The following is a 22,538-nucleotide window of genomic DNA, read 5'->3' on the forward strand; positions in this document are numbered from 1 at the left end:
AGTATTGCTTGTTGTTATTGTTTTTATTATTGATGTATTGTGGGCTCGGCCTCATGTAAGCCGCATCGAGTCCCTTGGGGAGATGGTAGCAGGGTATAAATAAAGTTTTATTATGATTATTATGATTATGATTATAAAGGAAAGGGCCTGAGGCTGTGAGGAATGGTGGGAGCCGAAGTCCAAAACACCTGGAGGGCCCAAGTTGGCCCAGGCCTGAGTTATGGGGCTGTGAGGGAAAAGAAAGGGCCTGAGGCTGTGAGGAATGGTGGGAGTTGAAGTCCAAAACACCTGGAGGGCCCAGGTTGGTCCATACTCGTATTAGACACTTTTGCCGCAGCACCCCAGCGCAAGAGCCTTGCATCACACGGAAAAGGCGCTCCATTGGCCACCACCTCAGGGAAAGAAGGCAAACAAGCCACTCGGGACGCGATGTATTGGCGTCACGGCAAGCCAACCGAACCGCGCGACCAATAGAACCTGCGTAGGAAGGAAAAAGGGGCGGGGCCTGCGATCACGTGAGGCCGTCCCCGGCCGAAGTGGTCAGCGGCTGCGAGCGGGAGCGTCACGTGACTGTTGCCTACGCGCGCTGGGGCCGGGTGCAGATGGCGGACGCCGAGGCTGACGCGGCCCTGCGGCCGGAGACGCAGCGCTTGGCCGCGGGCCTCCGTTCCCGGCTGGGGCAACTGCAGGCCGAGCTGGGAGAGCGGCGAGCGAACGGGGCCTCCTCCTCCTCCTCGGAGGCTTACTGTCGGGAGTTCTGCCAGGTGAGGAAAGGAGGGAGGGGAAGCTGGGCCGCGGCGGAGGCGCTTCCGGGCGGGCGGCTAGCTCCATGTGGCGCGTTTCGGCGAGGCCTAGCAGGCGCCTTAATTCGGATGGGGACGGCCCCTCGACCCCACCTCCTCGGCGCCAAGCAACGGCCTTTCGCTGAGGAGGCGGGGCCGAAGGGTTGTTCCCGCGCCAATACGCCTCTGTCCCCACCGAAGTTTGTGTTGTTGGGCCACCAATCCATGCCCTGCCTCTAGTTGGTGTCTTCCTCGATGCCTTCGTCCGTTGGGAAGGCTTTGTGAAAAAGCCCCTTGTCTCCTTGATTATTTTGTGTAGTTCTTTTGTGAAGCATCATTTTGTCTGCAACGCTGCTTCCTTAACTGTGGCGACACTTTGAAGTTTTCTGAACGCCACCTAGTGGCTGATATAGAGTTTTACACCCTTCTGTTTGGACTTTGTGGTGCTTTGTTTTGGGGGGAGTTTGTGTGTGTCAGGAGCGACTTGAGAAACTAAGACGCTTATGGTGTGAGAGAATTACTGTTTGCGAGGAAGTTGGTACTTGAGAAACTGCAAGTTTCTTCTGGTGTGAGGGAATTTATTATTTACAGTATTGATTTACAGTATTTATATTTCGCCCTTCTCACCCTGCAGGGGACTCAGGGCGGATTAAAATTACCAAATTACCTGTCCGAACACATCTCTCCCTATGAACCATCGCGGAGATTAAGATCCTCCGGGGAAGCCCTACTTTCCGTCCCGCCATTGTCACAGGCATGATTGATGGGGATGACACAGGGCCTTTTTGGTGATTGCTCCCCGACTATGGAACTCCCTTCCTGGTGAGATCAGGTGGGCCCCCTCTCTCCTGTCCTTTAGAAGGATGGTAAAAACTTGGCTGTGGGACCAAGCTTTCGGGACAGGGCAAAAAAAGCAGCTATAGGAAAGGTTACCAGGTCAATTAGATTTGAACTGCATGGATGAACTGCATGGATGAACTAGGACGGTTTAAAATAGTGTGTTTCAATATTTTGATAAATGTTTTTAATGTTTATGTATGTATATAAGAATTTGTGTCCCGGCATTGAATGTTTGCTGTATATATGCTGTGCTCCGCCCTGAGTCCCCAGGGTGAGAAGGGCGGAATATAAATAAATAAATAAATAATATACATGGCAAAGATTCAATGCCATAGGCATACAACATCTATAGACAGACACACAGAAGCCATTAACATTCCAGCTTCATGAGGGTATTCTGGCCACCAGGGGAGCTGTCGCTTCACATGTATTTGTGACACAGATGGCGTATTTCCTCAATCTTTGCATGCTTGCTGGAGATTTTTATGGCGTCGTAAATTAGTTAAATTAGCCTCCCTGCATAAGCGGTACCTAAATTGGCAGATGCAACTGTCTTTCAGGCTGCAAAGGTTGACAGCGAGCTACAATGGTCGGAAGCTCACTCCAACGCGGGCTGGCTTTGAACTCATGACCTTTCAGTCAGTAGTGATCTGATGCAGCTGACTCCCAGCCAGCTGCGCCAGTCTTGGTGCTGTTGCAAAGATGAATTGGCTGACTGTAAGGATATTGGGACTTGAGAAACTGCAGGTCGCTTCTGGTGTGAGAATTGGCAGTCTGCAAGGATGTTGGGACTTGGGAATCTGCAAGTTGCTTCTCGTATGAGAGAATTGGGTGTCTGCAAGGATGTTGGGACTTGAAGAACTGCAAGCCGCTTCTGGTGTGAGAGAATTGGCTGTCTACAAGGATGTTGGGACTTAAGGAACTGCAAGTCGCTTCTGGTGTGAGAGAATTGGCCATCCAGAAAGATGTTTTTTTTTTGTTTTTTGCAACATTTATATCCCATCCGTCTCAACCTCCGAGGGGGGACTCAGGGTGGCTTACAACTGGCAATAACTAAATGCCAATAAATAAACATTCACAGGGTTTTTTTTTGTCATGTCAGGAGCGGCTTGCAAGTCTCTTCTGGTGTGGGAGAATTGGCCGTCTGCAAGAACGTTGCCCAGGGGATGCCTGGATGATTTTGATGTTTTTATCATTCTTTTGGGAGGCTTCTCTCATGTCCCCGCATGAAGAGCTGGAGCTGATAGAGGGAGCTCATCCACCTCTCCCTGGATTCAAACCTGCGACCTGTCGGTCTTCAGTCCTGCCGGCACAGGGGTTTAACCCATTGCACCACCGGGGGCTCCAACATTCACAGTACAGACAGTTAACATCAAGTAAACCCACAAGATTATAAAAATACATTAAAATTTTTACTATTAAAGTATTCAAACTGAACCAAGCCTAAGTCCCCCAATCCAAATTGTAATCCAGAGTTCCGATCCAGGGTCTATTCATTGACAGTTCTCATAAGTCATTGCACTTGCTGCTCGAATGCTTGGCCCCAAAGTCAAGATTTAAGCATTTTTCTAAAGGAGAGGAGAGAGGTCGGCCTGATTTCAATGGGGAGTGCATTCCATAGACGGAGTGGCCACCACCAAGAAAGTCCTGTCTCTCGTCCCCACCAATCATGCTTGCGAGGGTGGCAGGATCAAGAGCAGGCCTCCCCTGATGATTGTAAACTCTGAGGTGGGAGGGAGATATGTTGGGACTTGAGAAACTCCAGGTCACTCTGGTGTGAGAAAATTGGCTGCAAGGAAATTGCCTAGGGATGTTTTCACATTTTACCACATTTTCTCTCATGTCCCCGCATGGGGAGCCGGAGCTGACAGAGGAAGCTCAACCCGCTCTCCCTGGATTTGAACTGCTGACCTGTAGGTCAGCAGTCCAGCCAGCACAAGGCTTTATGCCATTGTGCTATGCAGACTGTTTTGTTGCTTTGTTGTTCTTATTGGTTTGGTAACTGTACAGTGACAGGAAGGTGCTCCAAAGGGTCACTGCTGCTGCACAGAGAATCATTAGCTGTCTTTCATCTCTTTGGAAGAACTTTATAAGTCTCACAGCCTTAAGAAAGCTCAGAGCATTCTTAAGGACCCATCTCATCTGTCATAGTCTTTTTTTTTTAAATTATTAACATCTAGCAGATGATACAGGATGACAGAGAAAAGAACAAACAGGTTAAGATCTTCTGGGGAGGCCCTGCTCTCGGTCCCACCTCTGTCACAAGTTCAGTTGATAGGGACGACTGACAAGGCCTAAGTGGTGGCTCCTTGGCCCTCTCACCAGAGAGATTAGATCAGCGCCCCCCCCCCCCCTCCCCGACTTTTAGAAAGAAAACAAAGACATGGTTGTGATATCGAACATTTGGCCAGTAAAATAATTCAGTGCAAAGAATAATTAGGAAATATGTGCAGTTACAATCGGAATGGCTACAGTGTATGATTTTTGGATCATGTAATTTTAATATTTATACTAGGATGTTTTTAATGCTTTGTTTTAATGATTAAATGTTGTTTATGTCTTATGTTCAATAGTTTCAATGATTTTAATTTATAGTGATATGTTATTTAGTCATTACAATTTTTTTCTATATGTATATGGTATATGTATATGTATATGTATATGGCTGGTCCATGAGGTCACGAAGAGTCGGAGACGACTGAACGAATGAACAACAACAAATATGGCATTGAATTTTTGCCATTAATATGTTGTTTATTTATAGCACCAGAAGCGAAACAAAGGTACAGTTGTAATGTATTTTAAAAATACAGACTTTTAAAAACTTGGCATGATACTAAATGCTCTTTGACCAGTAGCTGTCCACTTGGAGTGCCTCTGGTGTTGCTATAAGAAGGTCCTCCATTGTGCATGCGGCAGGGCTCTAACTGCTTTGTAATAGGTAGTCTGTTGTTTGCTCTTCTCCACACTCACATTTGATGGCTTCCACTTTGTGGCTCTGTTTCTTAAGATTGGCTCTGCATCTTGTGGTGCCAGAGCACAGTCTGTTCAGCACCGTCCAAGCACCGTCCAAGTCGCCCAGTCTTCTGTGCACCCAGGAGGGAGTCTATCATTTGGTATCAGCTATGGCTTGAGGTTCTGGGTTTTAGCCTGCCACTCTTGGACTCTTGTTTTCTGAGGTGTTCCTGCAAGTATCTCTGTAGATCTTAGAAAACTATTTCTTGCTTTAAGGCATTGGCGTGGTGACTGATATCCGAAAAGGGGATGGGCCGGAGATGTCACAGCCTTGGTCCTTTCATTATTGGCTGCTACTTCCTGGCGGATGTCATGTGGTGCAGTACCTGCTAAACAGTATAATTTCTCCAGTGGTGTAGGATGTAGACATCCTGTGATAATGCAGCATGTCTAATTAAAAGCAACATCCACTGTTTTAGCGCGGTGAGATTCGAAGTGTAATTTCAGCCAAGTGGATAGGATGGGAAGGTTTAACACCCCATAATGTTTGTTTTACTATCGGTACCACTATTCAGAAGATTTTGCCTCACTTCCTGTCTCTGTGATAATTGGATTTTGAAAAATTTGACTTATCGTGGAAACGAGGTTGGTGATGGAGCTTTTAGGGGTGACATCTTTCACACCCCTGTTTGTGTAGTAAACAAAGTGATATTCATCACTCGGGGACTGCCTGTATTTATTTATATCCCACCTATCTCCCCATAGGGAGTCGAAGTGGCTAACATTAACATGATGCAAACCACTATGATTTAAAACAAGGTAAAAACAAACATTTAAAAACAATGAAATACTTGTGCCATGGCTACAAAGTTAAAATAATGTTAAAATAAATGAATTGCAAGTAACATCTCATTAAAAGTGAAACATCTAACATAGGGGTTCCCAAACTAAGCCCCGTGGGCTGGATGTGGTCCTCCAAGATCATGTACTCGGCCCCCACCTTAAACTTTAGACTGAGGGTCACCCTAAGTTTGAAACGACTTGAAGGCACACAACAACAACAACAACAATCCTAATTAACTCGACTGTCTCATCAGCCAAAAGCAGGCCTACACTTCCCATTGAAATACTGGCAGGTTTGTTTTGGTTATAATTATTTTTTGTTTAAAATATTGTATTGTTCTTTCAATTTTTTTTGCACTATCCCTAAAATACGTGCAGTGTGCATATTTGTTTGTGTGTTTTTCAAACTATAGTTTTCCCCTTCCTCAACAGTTTGAGGCACTGAACCACCTGTTTTCTGCTTTAAAAGTTTGAGGACCCCTGATCTAATTCAACATTCCACTCACACCATACCCAGTAGAGTACCTCATATCTGATGGCAAATAAATGTTTTCATCTGCTTGCAAAAGGCAAACAATCCTGGTCTCTCTTGGAAGGAAGTTCCAAAGTCTAGGAGCAGCCACCAAAAAGGGCTTCTCCCTTGTCCCACCAAACATGTTTGAGGGGGTGGTCAGACAAAGAGAAGGCCCTCACCAGATGATGGTAGGTTTCTAACAGGTTCTTAGAGATTTTTTTTTTTGTCGTGTCAGGAGCGTCCTGTTGTGAGAGAATTGGCCATCTGCAAGGACGTTGCCCAGGGGACACCCAGATAATTTTGATGTTTTATCATCCTTGTGGGAGGCTTCTCTCATGTCCCCGCATGAGGAGCTGGAGCTGATAGAGGGAGCTCATCCACCTCTCTCCGGATTCGAACCTGCGACCTGTCGGTCTTCAGTCCTGCTGGCACAGGGCTTTAACCCACTGCGCCATCGGGGGTTCTGTTCTTAGAGATAGCGATGGTCCTTCAAATAACCTGGGCCTTAGCGGTATGTTTACAATGAATTTTGCAGAAGTTGCTTCAGGTGTACTTCATGAAATGGAAAATCAGCCTGTTAGCAAGCCTTTCCAATTCAGATTTGTTATCATTAAATGCTTGGTTTTTATATCTGTTTTATTTATCGATATTCTCTGGGTCATGAAAACATTTCTCAGACCAAAAGTGAAAGCAAAACTTAAAAAAGTTTAAGAAGTCCTGGTCTACAACTATTGCATTTTTTTAGATGATAGTTGAGATCTTTGTTTTATTAATTTTAATAAGTTTTTTAATTTTTTAAAATTTCATAATAAAAACATTTAACAAGATACAATTGCATTGCTACATTGACAAATGTTTTAATTGTAGGCACTATTTATATTGTGATGTGTTAAATGAGAAACTTCTGAATCTTTGTGAAATAATAAATCATATACCATATTTTTTAAAATAAAAAATGAAATATTTTCATGCTATGTGCCTATACATTTAGTTATTCCAAATTATGTATGTGTGTATCTTTTATAAAGTGTTGATTAACCTGTGGTTTGCTAGCCAAACTGAATTACTGTGTCATAAAATAATTAAAATCTAAAACGTGTGTCACTAACATGGAATATTTGGAAAGCTCTGGTGTAGATGTATTCTGTCATGATTACCATGTTTATATTAGATTTTGTGTTTGCAAGCGTCCTTGTAATATTAACATATTTCTTTGATTCCAATACACCATTGATTGCAAGATACATACTAATTTGTCTTACAATTTAAGAATGACAGTATGTTACCATTTCATTACAAAAATGTATGTTGACAACGTCAAAGCCATTTTTTTTTGTAATGTGGGACTCTTCAAACATAACCATTTTGTTCGGGTGGTTTTGTTTAAAAAGGGGGTAGTATTTTTTTCTTTTACTGAAATGGTTATCCATATTTGTGTATTGTGCTGAAAATGTCAACAGTATATTGACTTTGATATGAAATCTGTGTAGATGGTTACAATTACTATATATATTCCACCTTCCTCTCTTAAATGGGACTCAAGGTATCTAGTGTACTGAATATTTTTAGATAAATGCACTTGTTTGTGACAGAGATTGTAACATGAAAGTGATCTGGAGATGTGGCATTAACTATGGGCTTAATGCACTGAAGTCAGATAAGAGGCTTCTGGGATAGGTTACCAGTGATAGCAAAATTGTGAAACATCAATTCAGTTATGCTCACTGCACATTTTTGATCTAATTCTTTAGGTCATTGATAAAAAACTGGACCAAAGCTACTACTCTGTGGCATTGCACTGGTCACTTCTCTCCAGAAGCTTTATCTATCAAGCTTATAACTCTATCAAACAAGAGAGGGAGATAGAAACTTAGTCTGGCATGGTTGTTTTTGAGAAACCCATGTTGACTGCTTTATGATCGGCTCAAAAGTATATTCTGGTATTGGTGATAGGCTGACTGGGTGGTAATGGTTTGCACCCTTTTTTCCGAAGATGGTGACATTTTGCCTTCAAAGATCATAGAATTCAAGAATAATACAGTTGGAAGAGACCACATGGGCCATCTAATACAACCCCCTGCCATGCAGGGAAAGCACAATCAAAGCACCCCTGTCATGTCTATCCAGCCTCTGTTTAAAAGCCTCCAAAGGAGAAGTTTCCACCACACTCTGAGGCAGAGTTCCACTGTTCAACAGCTGTTGCAATCAGGAAGTTCTTCTTGATGTTCAGATGGAATCTCCTTTCCTGAAATTTGAACCCATTGCTCAGATTCCTGGTGTGCAGGTCGCAGAAAATTAGCTTTAATTATAACAGATGATTACCAAAAGTTCTGCAATCATTCTGTTATCTCTTTAAATGTTTTGGATGTAATACATCTGGTAGTGGAGACTTGAATTCATTTAGATTAGTGTGATATTCCTGTATATGTTCCATGCTGCATTTCCCTACTGCATCAACTGCTTCATTTCCCCCAGGTGAAGCACTGTTCACCTTTTGGGAAAGCACCAATGCAAGCTTTTGTTACTTTGTTTCTTCTTTGTACTGTCCGTGAAATGCGCACATATGGGTTTATTCCCGCGCATGCGCAGCAAATTCAGACATTTTAAGCTCATTAAAGAATTTCAGCTAAGATCCGCCCATCCTCCCAGTCATATAAAAGGCTCCATGGGCGGAGCTACCTTAGTTCCTCTTTCCACGCCAGCAGCAAAGACACGGACATCGCTCTCTCTCAATTTATTGACTGTTTTATTGACCTCGGACTTCCTAGACTACTCTCCATTCTCCAATCCCTGACTCGGAATCCAGATAAGGCTATGGCTTCTTCTTCTTCCTTTTTTAAAAAATGCTCCGCTTGCGGAGCCAATCTCCCTGAGGCAGATAAACACTCTAAATGCCTCCTATGCTTGGGCGAATCACACAACCGACAAACGTGCGAGATCTGCAGGGCCTTTACCACCAGAGCCCAAAAAAGCAGAGATTCACGCCTAAAAGAAATGCGCACATATGGGTTTATTCCCGCGCATGTGTAGCAAATTCAGACATTTTAAACTCATTAAAGAATTTCAGCTAAGATCTGCCCATCCTCCTCCATGGGCGGAGCTACCTTAGTTCCTCTTTCCACGCCAGCAGCAAAGACACGGACATCGCTCTCTCTCAATTTATTGACTCTGTTTTATTGACCTCGGACTTCCTAGACTACTCTCCATTCTCCAATCCCTGACTCGGAATCCAGATAAGGCTATGGCTTCTTCTTCTTCCTTTTTTTAAAAATGCTCCGCTTGCGGAGCCAATCTCCCTGAGGCAGATAAACACTCTAAATGCCTCCTATGCTTGGGTTAATCACACAACCGACAAACGTGCGAGATCTGCAGGGCCTTTACCACCAGAGCCCAAAAAAGCAGAGATTCACGCCTAAAAGCTCGCCTTTATGAGCAGGCTTTAGCACCAGATGATCCCCGTCCTCCCCAGCCCGGGGATCAGTCCCTCCTTCCTCAACAGGAGGCCCAGCCTGCCCAAACACCTCCCACCCAGGAGGAAAATACTCATGCCGCAGTTTCTCTCCCAGCTGCAGAACCGCTGCAAAAGAAATCAAAATCTTCAAAACAGCCTTCTCAGCGCCCAAAACAAAAATCTAAGGACAAATAGGATAAAACTCTGGGACGGCAACTCACTGGCAATCAGCCCTTGAGCCCTCCCACATTAGAGCCCTCGGCTCAGCCGCTCCAGCTGCTCCAAACGGGGCGAGATCAACCCTCTCTTTTCCTGGAGATTGAAAATCCCCCTCAACTCCTCCCCTTTGAACTTCTTTCCTCCCAGCTCGGTACCGACCACGAGGCTGCAACTGCCCTCCTTGATTCGCCTCCCTCCCTCCCTCCAGCACAACTTCCTCCTCCTCAACTCCCCCCTCACTCCCCGGTACCAGTAAACAACTCTGAGCCTCCTACTCCACCACGTGGCAGGCGCTCACGGCGCCGGAGGCGATCTCCTTCCTCCTCCCGGTCCTGATCCAGATCCAGGAGCCCCTCGCACTCCTCCTCGAGGCATCCAGGTCGCTATCCTGACCCACGGTTTCCTTACCCTTGTGACTATCCCTACCCCTTTCCCTTCTACCTGGGATTTTACCCTCCAGGAGAAACCTTTCGTCCTCCTCCTCCCCATGCTCCTTCATCCTCTCGCCCGCCCCCTTCAGCCTCCATAGCAGCCCCTCCTCCTACTGCTTCCTCTCCTCCACACACAGCCATCCCTCCTTCGGCCCCCGCCTTGGAAGACCCCCTCCCTGAGGACAAAACTATTGATCTGGACTCATCCACTGACTCTCCACCTTCCGTCCCCCCCCCCCCCCCGACCCAGAGATAACACCAGAAGATTTTAAAAACTTCTCAGCCCTTTTGATCAGGCTATCAAGGGCTCTTAACATTATACCCTCTGAATCCACTGATGTGGTTCAAGATCCATATTTCACATCAGCTGAACAACAACAGCCTCAAACATCTACCTCCCTTCTTACCATTCCCTATCTCTTGAAGCTACTAAAGACTACAGGCATAGCCCCACATCTGGTTCCAGCCACCCCCAGAAGGGCAGAAAACTTATATCGCATTGACCTTTCCTCTGCACCTTGGCTTTCAAAGCTGCCCAAAGCAAACTCTATTGTCACTAATGCTCAACCAAAGCCAGTCCAAAGAAACCAATCAGCCCCTTCTGACAAAGAAGGGAGGAAACTTGATGCTATGGCAAAGAAATTCTATTCCTCTGCATGCCTCTTTGCTCGTATCGCGCATTATGGCGTTTACTTGAGCGTTTACCAAACTTTCCTCTGGAATAAACTTGGCCCTTACCTTGACTTACTGCCACAAGCTGACCAAGCAATGGCAAAAGCATTTAGACAAGAGGCACTTCTTTTATCCACTGTCCAGAAATAGCTGGCTAAAAATACTGCTGACTCTTCAGGCAAACTCATAGCAGGAGCGGTCACTCTGAGACACCATGCCTGGCTCAGATCCTCTACTCTCTCAACCTCACAACGCTCATTAATTGAAGACCTACCTATGGATGAGACCGGCCTCTTTAATCCGGAGACCGATTCTCAACTAGAACATTCTCACAAAATAAACCAGACTGTCAATAAATATGGCAACCAACCATACCAACCTTACAACCGCCAGAGATGGGGAACATACTACCACTATCCTCAACATCGGGGCCACTACAATCCCTCTTCATACAGAGGCAAACAACGCCCTCAATTCCCCACTACAGGATCCGAGAGACCTCCTCTCTTTAACGGTCAGTACCAGGGCTCCAAACCACCTGACAACAAGAAACGGTGCTTTTAGCGCTACCCCGTCCCCCACATACCAACCATTACCTGACCCTCACCATTTTTTATTTTGACAGGCTTCATTTTTTCTTACCACAATGGCAGGCCATAACTACCGACACCTGGGTCCTCGATATCATAGACAGAGGCTACGCCATAGGGTTTGACACCCTCCCTCCACCAGAGAGGGTTGTCCTGACCCAATCATCCACCCTATGGGATGAGGCCCAGTCTCTCCTATTCAAAGGAGCTATATCCCCCACCCCTCCTCATCACCTACATTCATGCTTTTTTTCCAAGTACTTCCTTGTGGACAAGCGAGATGGTGGCCTCCGCCCCATTCTCGACCTCTGTGATGTCAACTACTTTATCAAACCACATAAATTCCGTATGGTCACTTTACCTAACATCCTTCCCTTCATTGGGAAAGGCGCCTGGCTGGCCATCATTGACCTCCGGGACGCCTACTTCCATATCTCAATTAGGGAATCTCATCGTAGATACCTCACCTTCACCATAGACAACCACTCCTTTTCCTTTAATTCGCTCCCTTTCGGCCGCTTCTAGGGTGTTTACAAAATGTATGGCGGTAGTTGCCTCCCACCTCCGCCAACGTGATATTACCGTTTTTCCATATTTAGATGACTGGTTACTGGCCACAAAATCCCGTAATCAGGTGTCTTCTGACATCCATTATACTTTGTCTCTTTTACAGAATCTCGGCCTGCTGGTCAACCACGACAAGTCGCACCTGGAACCAACCCAAAACATACAGTTTATTGGAGCCATCATAGACACCATCACACAAAGGGCTTACCTTCCAGAAGATCGATTCCTCAAACTCAGAGACTCCATCATCAACCTCCAGTTACAGGGCCGCTGCTCTGCCTGGTCTATCCAGTCCCTCCTTGGCCATATGTCTTCCACCACCAATGTCACCCCATTTGCGCGCCTCCGCCTTCATCCCCTTCAGTCATGGTTCCTCTCAGTGTTCGACCCCACTCACGACAAACAATCCATGACCCTCCACCCCCCCTACAATACTCCAATCCCTGTCATGGTGGACAAAGGAGTCCAATGTATGTTCGGGGCTACCTTTCATAAGCCCTCACCCATCACTCTCCCTGACAACAGACGCCTCCTCCCTGGGATGGGGTGCTCACCTTCAGGGTGTCATGATCAGCGGATGCTGGTCCCCTCAGGAACAACAAAACCACATCAATGCCCTAGAACTAGCAGTCGAGAAAGCTCTTCGAGCATTCTCGAACCTAGTCTCCAATCAAACATTACAAATACTAACAGACAACACAACTGTCAAATATTACATAAACAAACAAGGAGGAACTCACTCCAAAACTCTCCTCTCCATCGCCACCCAAATTTGGGAATGGTGTATCCTCCACAACACATATCTCATAACAATTCATCTCCCCGGAGAGGAGAACACCCTAGCAGATTTTCTGAGCAGGACGCCATCCAACAATCACGAATGGCGTCTGAACCCCAAACACTTCCACTCACTAACACTGCAGTGGGGCACTCCACAGATAGACATCTTCGCATCCCCAACAAACACCCACTGCACTCTCTACTGCGCAAGCCTCCGCCCTTGCGCATTCCCAGGCTGCTTAGGAGACGCCTTCCTTTTTCAGTGGTCGCGGGGCCTTCTGTACGCCTTCCCCCCCTTGCCCTCCTCACCAGGGTTGTAGCGAAACTCATTTCAGACAACTCGAACTGCATTCTCATCGCCCCGTGGTGGCCACGCCAGCCGTGGTTGACCCCTCTCCTTCAGGCGTCACAGGGGACCTTCCTTCGCCTTCCACCAGAATCCGATCTCCTCTCACTCCAAGACGGTCTGATCCACCATCCAGACCTCTCCTGCCTTCAATTGACGGCATGGATGATCACACCATGTCCCACCTCTCCGAGTCAGTCCGACTCATAATTCAGGCAGCCTAAAAGTCGTCTACCAAAAAATCCTATACGTACAAATGGAACATGTTCCAAAAATTCCTACAACCTTTGGGACATCAACCTACTTCAGCCCCTGTGTCCCTTGTGTTGGATTTCTTAGTTCATCTATCCAATAAGGGCTATACCCTTTCCTCTATCAAATGCTACCTTGCGGCACTCTCCTGGTACAAAAGAAAATCAGGTCAACTATCCCAAGACCCTCTAATTCGGCTTTTTCTCAAAGGATATAAAAATATCCATCCACCTGTAGCCCTGCCTCTCCCGGCCTGGAGCCTAGAGCTCGTCCTCTCCCAACTTTCGAAACTCCTCTTTGAACCCATGCCAACTATCAACATCTCTCATCTTTCATGGAAAACTGCCTTCCTCGTTGCAGTTACCTCGGCACGACGTGCCAGTGAGTTAACGGCTCTTCGTTCTGACCCCCCTTTCATCCGCTTCCATGAGGACAAAGTTGTCCTACTCACAGACGTCACCTTCCTTCCTAAGGTCGTGTCCCATTTCCATATGTGCCAAGATATTGTTCTACCAGCCTTCTTCCCAAAACCCTCATCCCCCCTCGAAGTTGCCCTTCATTCCCTAGATGTTAAAAGGGCCCTCTCCTTCTACTTACATAGAACGGCCCCTCACAGAAAATCTCCTAAATTGTTTCTCAAATATAGAAAGGACGTTCTGGGCCTCCCAGTGACTTCCCAACGGCTTGCTTCATAGATAGTATCTACAATCCAGTTAGCCTATCAGTTGGCAGGTAAACCTCCCCCTCCAGGAATTAAGGCCCACTCTACAAGGGCAGTTTCTGCTTCTCAAGCCATTTTAAGGGGAGTTTCTGTTGAAGACATTTGCAAAGCAGCAACATGGTTGATGCCATCTACGTTCGCTGCCCACTACAAGCTGGACATCCTCGCCAAGAAAGATGCATCATTTGGCAGAGCCGTCCTCTTCACCTGCGTGGCATGACCCACCTCCAGGTACATAGCTTGTTAAGTCACCCATATGTGCACATTTCACAGACAGTACAAAGAAGAAACATGGGTTGCTTACCTGTAAACGTGTTTCTTCGAGTATACTGTCTGTGAAATTCGCACGAACCTGCCCGTCCTCCCCTCTAAAGTCATGCCTAGTGATTCGCTGCTGCCGGCGGCGAGGAACTAAGGTAGCTCCGCCCATGGAGCCTTTTATATGACTGGGAGGATGGGCGGATCTTAGCTGAAATTCTTTAATGAGCTTAAAATGTCCGAATTTGCTGCGCATGCGCGGGGATAAACCCATATGTGCGAATTTCACAGACAGTATACTCGAAGAAACACGTTTACAGGTAAGCAACCCATGTTTACTATACATGTAATTCAAATCTATATAAATAAAAATGTAATGTTTGTATGTGCTGCCATCAGAACTCAAAAACCACTGGGGGAATTTACACCAAATTTGGACACAAGACACCTAACAGTCCAATATATGTCCTCCACTCAACCCTCCCCCCCAAAGAAACAGCAGAAACCCCAAAATCCACACAAGGGAAGAGCAGCCATTACAGCACTGAGAACCAAGCGCATGCACACGCATGGCCATACAAATAGAACTGGCACAGCGAGTGGCACCCAGCTCCCTCCTTCACCGTGGCCAGATGCGGCTTGCGCGGCGTGGCCAGGCCTCGTGCAAAGCCCCTCGCCGCTTGCGTCAGTGGTGTTTCTCTCTCTTCCCCCAGAGCAGCTTCGGCCGGGGTTGCACTAGGCCAGGCTCCTCCTTCCTTCCTTCCCCTTCCCCCTTTCTCTCCTCTTCCCCTTCCTTCCTTCCCTCCCTTCCCCCTTCCCCTCCCTCCTTCCCTCCCTCCCTCTCCTTCCTTCCTTCCTTCCCTCCCATGTCGGAGGGGGAAGCCTCCCGGGAAGCCACCAGGGAAACCAGCGTTGCCTGGCCACGCCCACCTGGTGCCGCCTCCGCCGCCAATAACGCACACTCTCTTCGCCATCAGGGATCTTCTGCTGCACTCTCTCCGCCCCGCGGCCACGAGGCGCCTCCTGCTCCATTCCAGCATAGAACGAGCGATGGGCGCCGCTCTGAAACGGTTTGGCCCGTTCTGAACCCCTATCGTTGATGGGGTTCGGAATGCTCTGTGATTGTAAGTGAACTACAAATCCCAGCAACTGCAACTCCCAAATATCAAGATCCTATTTTCCCCATACTCCACCAGTGTTCACATTTGGGCATATGGAATATTCGTGCCAAGTCCAGATCCAACATTGTTTGGCCCACAGTGATCTTTGGATGTAGGTGAACTACAACTCTTAAAACCAAAGGACACTGCCCACCAAACCCTTCGAGTATTTTCTGTTGGTCATGGGAGAACTGTGTGCCCAGTTTGGTTCAATTCCATTGTTGGTGTGGTTCAGAATGTTCTTTGATTATGAATCAACTATAAATCCCAGCAACTATAACTCCCAAATGACAAAATCAATTTTTTTAGTGAAGGACATACATTGTCCTTCCCAGAAACGAACATTACATTTTTATTTATATAGATTTGTTTCCTATATTTATACCTTCCCTTCTCCCCCTGAAAGGGGACTCATGCATACATATTGTAAAGGAGGGTAAAACTACTGCCACCTAATCTATGAGGAAAGCCGGGCAATGATCAATATCAGCTTATGAGCTGGTTTATAAAGGGACTATTATTTATAGAAGTATTGATAGCTTAGCGTTTATTGTCCCTGGCTTGACTTTACTTCTTATGCAGGCTGTTTGACTTAAGAGAAACTGTATCAGGCCAGGCTTGAGGAAAACAGTAACAATTTTATTGGAACAAGCAAGGTATAACAGATTTGATTGTTTCTTCACAAGAGGCACGAATCTTGACTGGTTACATTAGTAAGGTTTCATGAGTAACCTCAGGCACAGACTTCAAGAGGTTTCTATACGCAGATGTATTTTTCCTGGACAACTGTCCCAACAAAACAAGTAAGCCAAAAGGCCTATTCAACAGAATTGGCTCCCAGCCAAACCTTGATTCTTAACCCAGAATCAATAACCTCCTGTAGTTTTATCACTACCAGGTCCTTTCCTGTAACCCCTCTGGTCACAAATAAACTCCCTGTTTCTCCCACTAGAGAAACCAGTCCTTCCCTGTAGCTCACCGGCTTACAACTGCCACTTTCAAAAAGCTGCGCCATGAAGTGATAGTTGGCTCCGCCCCCGTTGCTATGGCAATTCAGCTCAAGCCACCAGCCACCATCTCTAACAAAATATAATCCTACATACTTACCATTTATTAACTATTGTTTAAACACATAACCATTAAATAAATACTTACTTACTTAGGCGATCCCTCGTTGGACGAGTAAGATGGTCTTCCATTATGGATTTCCTTGTGGGTCCGTATGTGGCTATGGAGCCCTATTCTTGCTCTGCATCTTCTTCCGCAGTGAGGGCATTGGTTTCCAGGTAGAAGGCGGACCCGGTTGGGGTTGGCTTGACGCGCCTTCCTCCTGGCACGTTTCTCTCTTTCACCCTCCACTCGTGCCTCCTCAAATTCTGCAGCACTGCTGGTCACAGGTGTCCTCCAGCTGGAGCACTCAAGGGCCAGGGCTTCCCAGTTCTCAGTGTCTATGCCAGAGTTTTTAAGGTTGGCTTTGAGCCCATCTTTAAATCTCTTTTCCTGTCCACCAAAGTTCCATTTTCCGTTCGGAGTAGAGCAACTGCTTTGGGAGACGGTGGTCAGGCATCCGGACAACGTGGCCGGCCCAGCGGAGTTGATGTTGGAGGACCATCGCTTCAATGCTGGTGGTCTTTGCTTCTTCCAGCACACTGACGTTTGTCCGCTTGTCTTCCCAGGAGATTTGCAGGATTTTCCGGAGGCAGCACTGATGGAAACGTTCCAGGAGCTGCATGTGACGTCTGTAGACAGTCCACGTCTCACAGGCATATAGCAGGGTTGGGAGGAGAATAGCTTTATAGACAAGCAACTTGGTCTCCCTACGGATGTCCCGGTCCTCAAACACTCTCTGCTTCATTCGGGAAAATGCTGGACTTGCAGAGCTCAGGCGGTGTTGTATTTCGGCGTCGATGTTGACTTTGGTGGAGAGGTGGCTGCCAAGGTAGCGGAAATGGTCCACATTTTCTAATGTTACACCATTAAGCTGTATTACTGGCATTGGAGAGGGATTGGCTGGTGACTGCTGGAACAGCACCTTGGTTTTCTCAGTGTTCAGTGACAGACCGAGCTTCTCATATGCTTCTGCGAAGGTGTTTAGAGTGGCTTGTAGATCTTCTTCTGAATGCGCACAGACGACATTGTCATCAGCATACTGGAGTTCTATAACAGCTGTTGTTGTAACCTTGGTTTTGGCTTTCAGTCTGCTGAGCTTGAATAGCTTGCCATCTGTCCGATAGATTATTTCCACTCCGGTGGGAAGTTTCCATCAACAAGGTGAAGTATCATAGCGATGAAGATGGAGAATAGAGTTGGGGCAATAACACATCCCTGTTTGACACCGGATTCCACTTTAAATGGGTCACTTTGGGAGCCATTGCTGTCCAAGACTGTTGCAATTATGTCATCATGGAGGAGCCGCAGGATGTTCACAAATTTGTTAGGGCACCCGATTTTGTGGAGGATGGTCCAGAGAGCACTGCGATTCACTGTGTCAAATGCCTTTGCAAGGTCGATGAATGCCATGTACAGAGGTTGATTTTGTTCCCTGCATTTTTCTTGGAGCTGTCGTGCAGTGAAGATCATGTCCACTGTTTCTCTGGAGGGGCGGAAGCCATTCTGAGATTCTGGGAGGGTGTCTTCTGAGAGGGGCAGAAGGCGGTTTGCAAGGATTCTTGTGAGGATTTTCCCAGCGAAGGTTAGAAGGGAGATACCTCAATAGTTTCCGCAGTCTGTTCTTTCCCCTTTTTTGAAGAGGGTGATGATGGTGGCGTCCTTGAAATCTGCTGGGATTTTCTCGGTCACCCACACTTTTTCTATGAGCTGGTGGAGTTGGTGTGTCAGCTCAGGTCCTCCCTCTTTAAAGATTTCAGCAGGGATCCCACCTGTTCCACTGGCTTTGTTATTCTTCTCTTGGCTGATGGCATTGCTGACTTCTTCCAAACTAGGCAGTGCTGCAAGCTCATTCCTGGTTTGTTGTTGTGGGATTTGTGAGAGGACCTCTTCGGCCACATTGGAGCTGCGGTTCAGGAGGCTTTGGTAGTGTTCTTTCCAACGTAGTGCGGAGTGTGGTTCCATCTGATGAGCGTAGAGGTTGTATGCCATGGTTTCTTGGTCCATAGATGACCTTTGTGGCTTTGAAAAATCCCTGAGCATTATGGGTATCTGCCAGGTGTTGGATTTCTTCGGCCTTCTTTGTCCACCAGATGTTCTTGAGTTCTCTTGTCCTTCTTTGGACCTCAGCTTTTGCACTGGCATAGATCTTTTACTTAGCAGCACAGTTGATGTCTCTCTGCCATGTTTGGAAGGCTTTCTTTTTCTTGTCAATTAGCTGTTGGATCTCGATGTCATTTTCATCAAACCAGTCTTGATGTTTCTTGGCATGGTATCCAATAGTTTCTTCGCAGGCTTGGATGATGGAGGTCTTCAGTTTGTTCCAATGTTCCTCGACATTTTCGGGGTGTACTGTGGATAGATGGTCCTTGAGTGCTGTTTGGAGATGGGCTCGTGTGGAGGGCTCCTGAAGGGCTTGGGTGTTCATTTTGCACCTTGTCTTCCTTCCTTGGAATCTGCGCTTGGGAGCGATCTTGATAGCTATCGAGGATCGAATTAGCCTGTGGTCAGTCCAGCAGTCACCAGCACCTGTCATGGCTCTTGTGAGGAGCACGTCACGGCGGTCTCTGGCACGTGTGATTACATAGTCTAAGAGGTGCCAATGCTTTGACCGGGGGTGCTTCTATGATGTCTTGAACTTGTTTTTCTGGCGGAAGAGTGTGTTGGTGATGACAAGGTTGTGCTCCGCACATTTGGTGAGAAGCAGGATGCCATTCGAGTTGCTGTTTCCAACCCCGTCTTTTCCTATGGTCCCTGGCCACAGGTCGAAGTCTCGCCCGACTCTTGCATTAAAGTCCCCCAGGAGGATGATTTTGTCCTCCTTAGGTATCCCCGATAGGACGGTGTCCAGCTAACAGTAGAATTTCTCCTTGATGTCTTCGTCAGCATCTAGTGTTGGTGCATAGGCACTTATGATGGTTGCCCGTTGGTTTTTGGCAAGATCGATTCGGAGGGTTGAGAGTCGTTTGTTGATGCCAGTGGGTGCTTCAGACAGATGTTTCATCAGATCATTTCTGATGGCGAAGCCAACTCCGTGCATTCTTTGGTCTTTTTCAGGCAGTCCCTTCCAGAAGAAGGTGTAGCCTCCTTTTTTTTCCTTCAGCTGTCCCTCTCCTGCTCTCCGGGTCTCCTGAAGGGCTGCAATGTCGATGCTGAAGCGTCCCAGCTCCTTTGCAATGATGGCAGTTCTGCGTTCGGGGCGTTCACTGCCACTGTTGTCCATCAGAGTCCGTACGTTCCACGTACCAATGTTTATTTTCCTTTTTTGGCCGCAGGGTGGTGACCCCACTGGACGCGGCAGTCCAGTCAGGGATAAGTGAGGCAGACTATGTTTAGGGCACCTTTTCTAGCCCCCTCCCCATGTGGGGTGAGCAGAGTGGGTCCTCAAAAGGGCTGCTCAGTCGCGGATACAGCTGCCGAACTACTCAACTGCCTCGTACCTTGAGGTAGAATGACTGAGTCCGTACCCACCGCCCATGTGCCAGTCTGTGACTAGGGGCTTCCAGATTTCACAGTCCTGCCCCCGTCGCCACTCGCTGATCGCCATGGGACTTTGGTTGGTTTGTTTTTATTTTCTTTGGAAGACGCCTGTGCGTGGGTTTTTTTAATGTGTGGAGGTCAGTGCACAACTGATCAACACACAGACTTCACAGAGTGAGGTTCCACTGGTGGTGTAGTTTAACACAATGACCGTGGCTTCTCAGTCTGTTGCAGCCTTCTTCTGCCTTCGCAGCCGTTGTAACATGTACCATGTTATCCTCCGCTTGCTCCGCCGTTGAGGTCTTTGGGTCTTCGGACTGTGCTTGGTTTGGAACCTCCCTCGCGGCCACTCCTGGGAATGCACGACTCCAGTTGTTGTGCCTACAGGTTCATCGGAACGCGCAAGACCCCTCACCACGACAAGGTGACAGTCCATCAAGGGGGACTGTCTGACTTTTTTTAAAACAATAAATAAAAGTTACACATCGTCACACATATGCCTAAAACCACTTTCAAAGCGACAGAAAATAGATTTTCTCCTCCTCTCACCAGCTTTATTTTCCTATATTAAATCTACAGTGTAGATGCACCCAAAGTCAACCCTTCCACACTGATATGTAAAATCCAGATTATCTACTTAGGACTGGATTATATGGCAGTGTAAACACATGCACACACGCGCACGCGCGCATGCACCCACACACATATATGGATGGATATTGGATTACTTGTTGGTGATACACACACACACATATGAGAATACTTCATATATTATAATTTATATTTCTATATAATACATATATATTATATATATTATTTTTACATATACTACTATCTATATATATATAAATGCTCATGTCGTAATGAGTGGCTTAAAAACAAAAGAACTGCTGGGCCAATATGCAACAAAATTTGGCAACAAAACTCCTCACCATACAAAATAAAACTGAAAACAACTGAGAAATCCTTAATAAAAGGAGAAGGCATTACAGCACATGCGTGCAGCTGTGGAGGGAGCACACATGCATGTAAGAGAGCTCCATCGTCTCGCGGCAGACCTTGTGGCGGCAAGGGCTGCTGGGAGCCAGCCACAGCTCCGCCAAAATTTAAAATCTGAAACACCAGCCTAACCGACGGAGACAGAGGGGCTTCTTCTGGGAGCAGAAGCAGGAGGCGCCTTCTCCACTCCGTCGCGGTGCTGCTGGTGCTGAGCCTGCCGTAGCACCTGCGCCTGGGAGAGGCCTCCCCGCCTTTCCCAGGAGGAGTTGCAGGCAGAGAAGACTCCTGCTTCTGACCCCTCCGTCGAGAGATTTGGCCCTCACCACACAGCTGTTTTGGGCCCGGGCATCCTCCCTCCCTCCCTCCGTTCCCCCCAAGAGGTCTCCCAGAGGCCCTGCACCAAGCCCCGCCCGGCCTTCCGATGCAGCAGCCTCTCTTCCCAAGCCCCGCCGCCTTCCAGGCCAAGCGCGGCTCTTTCACACACACACACACACACCCCGCTTCCCTGTAGCTCATGGGGCAGCCACAGTGCTCTGATCCTTCCTTCCCTTATCTTCTGTTTTTCCTCCCTTCCCTCCCCTCCTCTTTTTTTCCTTCCTTCCTTCCTTCCTTCCTTCCTTCCTTCCTTCCCTCCCTCCCTCCCTCCCTCCCTCCCTTCTTCCCCTTATCCTCTGTCTTTCCTTCCTTCCTTCCTTTACTTTATCTTCTGTTCTTTGTTTCCACCCTCCCTTCCCTTTCCTTCCATTCTTTCCCCAAATACAAAAAAAATAAAAATACAAAATATTTATTTTGGTCATTGACCAGCACAGAAAATAGTGTCACATTTCCATACAAACCTGGCATGTTTGGTACATTAAAAATATAAATATAATTACTAAAAACACAATATGGGTGAGGGAGCAGAAGGGGAAACAGGGTAAAAACATACAATGCCCAGATCCATCACCAAATTGTAGATTCAGGGAAGAAGATTACTGGACACACAGTTGACTTTTGGAACTAGTCATTCCCTGGCGGATTTTGAATGCTGCTGCACAGAACTTTGCGACATTGTAGGTTGTAGCTGAATTAGTATCTGCAAGTAGCAGAGAGGTATAAAATTGTCCTGAATGGCCTGGGTGCTTGTCTATCAGAGGTAAGATAAGCCTGGCACGGATATCCCTGTAGAATGGGCACTGGAGGAGCACATGTTCTATTATTTCTACATGACCCGAGTCACAGGGGCAGAGCCTCTCTGGGAAAGGGATCTTCCGGTAGCGGCCTTCGAGTACAACTGATGGGAGAGCGTGGCATCGGGCCAGGGTGAAAGCCCTTCGATGAATAGGAACCTCTAAGTATGTTAAATATGCCATAGGGGAGGCAAGTAGGGCTGGGCGGTTTCGTTTCGTCAATTTGTAATTCGTTAAAAAATTCCTTAATTTTTCAATTACAAAATGATAACGAACCAGTCTGGAGCAATTTTTTTAAAAAAACGAATTTTTAAATCGTTTCGTAAATGTTTTGTATTTCGTTATTGTATTCGTTTCGTTATCGTTTTGAGGTCGTTTCATTATTATTTCCGCATGTCTGGG

At 46.8% G+C, this 22,538-nt stretch overlaps 1 protein-coding gene across 1 annotated transcript in view; it reads left to right on the forward strand.

Moving 5' to 3' along the window:
* The first annotated feature begins 543 nt into the window (after window positions 1-543).
* LOC137095159 (zinc finger protein Rlf-like) overlaps window positions 544-22,538 on the forward strand; it is an 80,720-nt gene continuing 58,725 nt past the window's right edge. Inside the window, exon 1 of the mRNA XM_067461489.1 lies at window positions 544-764. Within this exon, the coding sequence (XP_067317590.1) occupies window positions 603-764 (162 nt within the window). The 5' untranslated portion in view covers window positions 544-602. The remainder of the gene's footprint in view (window positions 765-22,538) is intronic.

Source organism: Anolis sagrei, chromosome Y (assembly GCF_037176765.1).
Source record: "Anolis sagrei isolate rAnoSag1 chromosome Y, rAnoSag1.mat, whole genome shotgun sequence".
NCBI lineage: Eukaryota > Metazoa > Chordata > Lepidosauria > Squamata > Dactyloidae > Anolis > Anolis sagrei.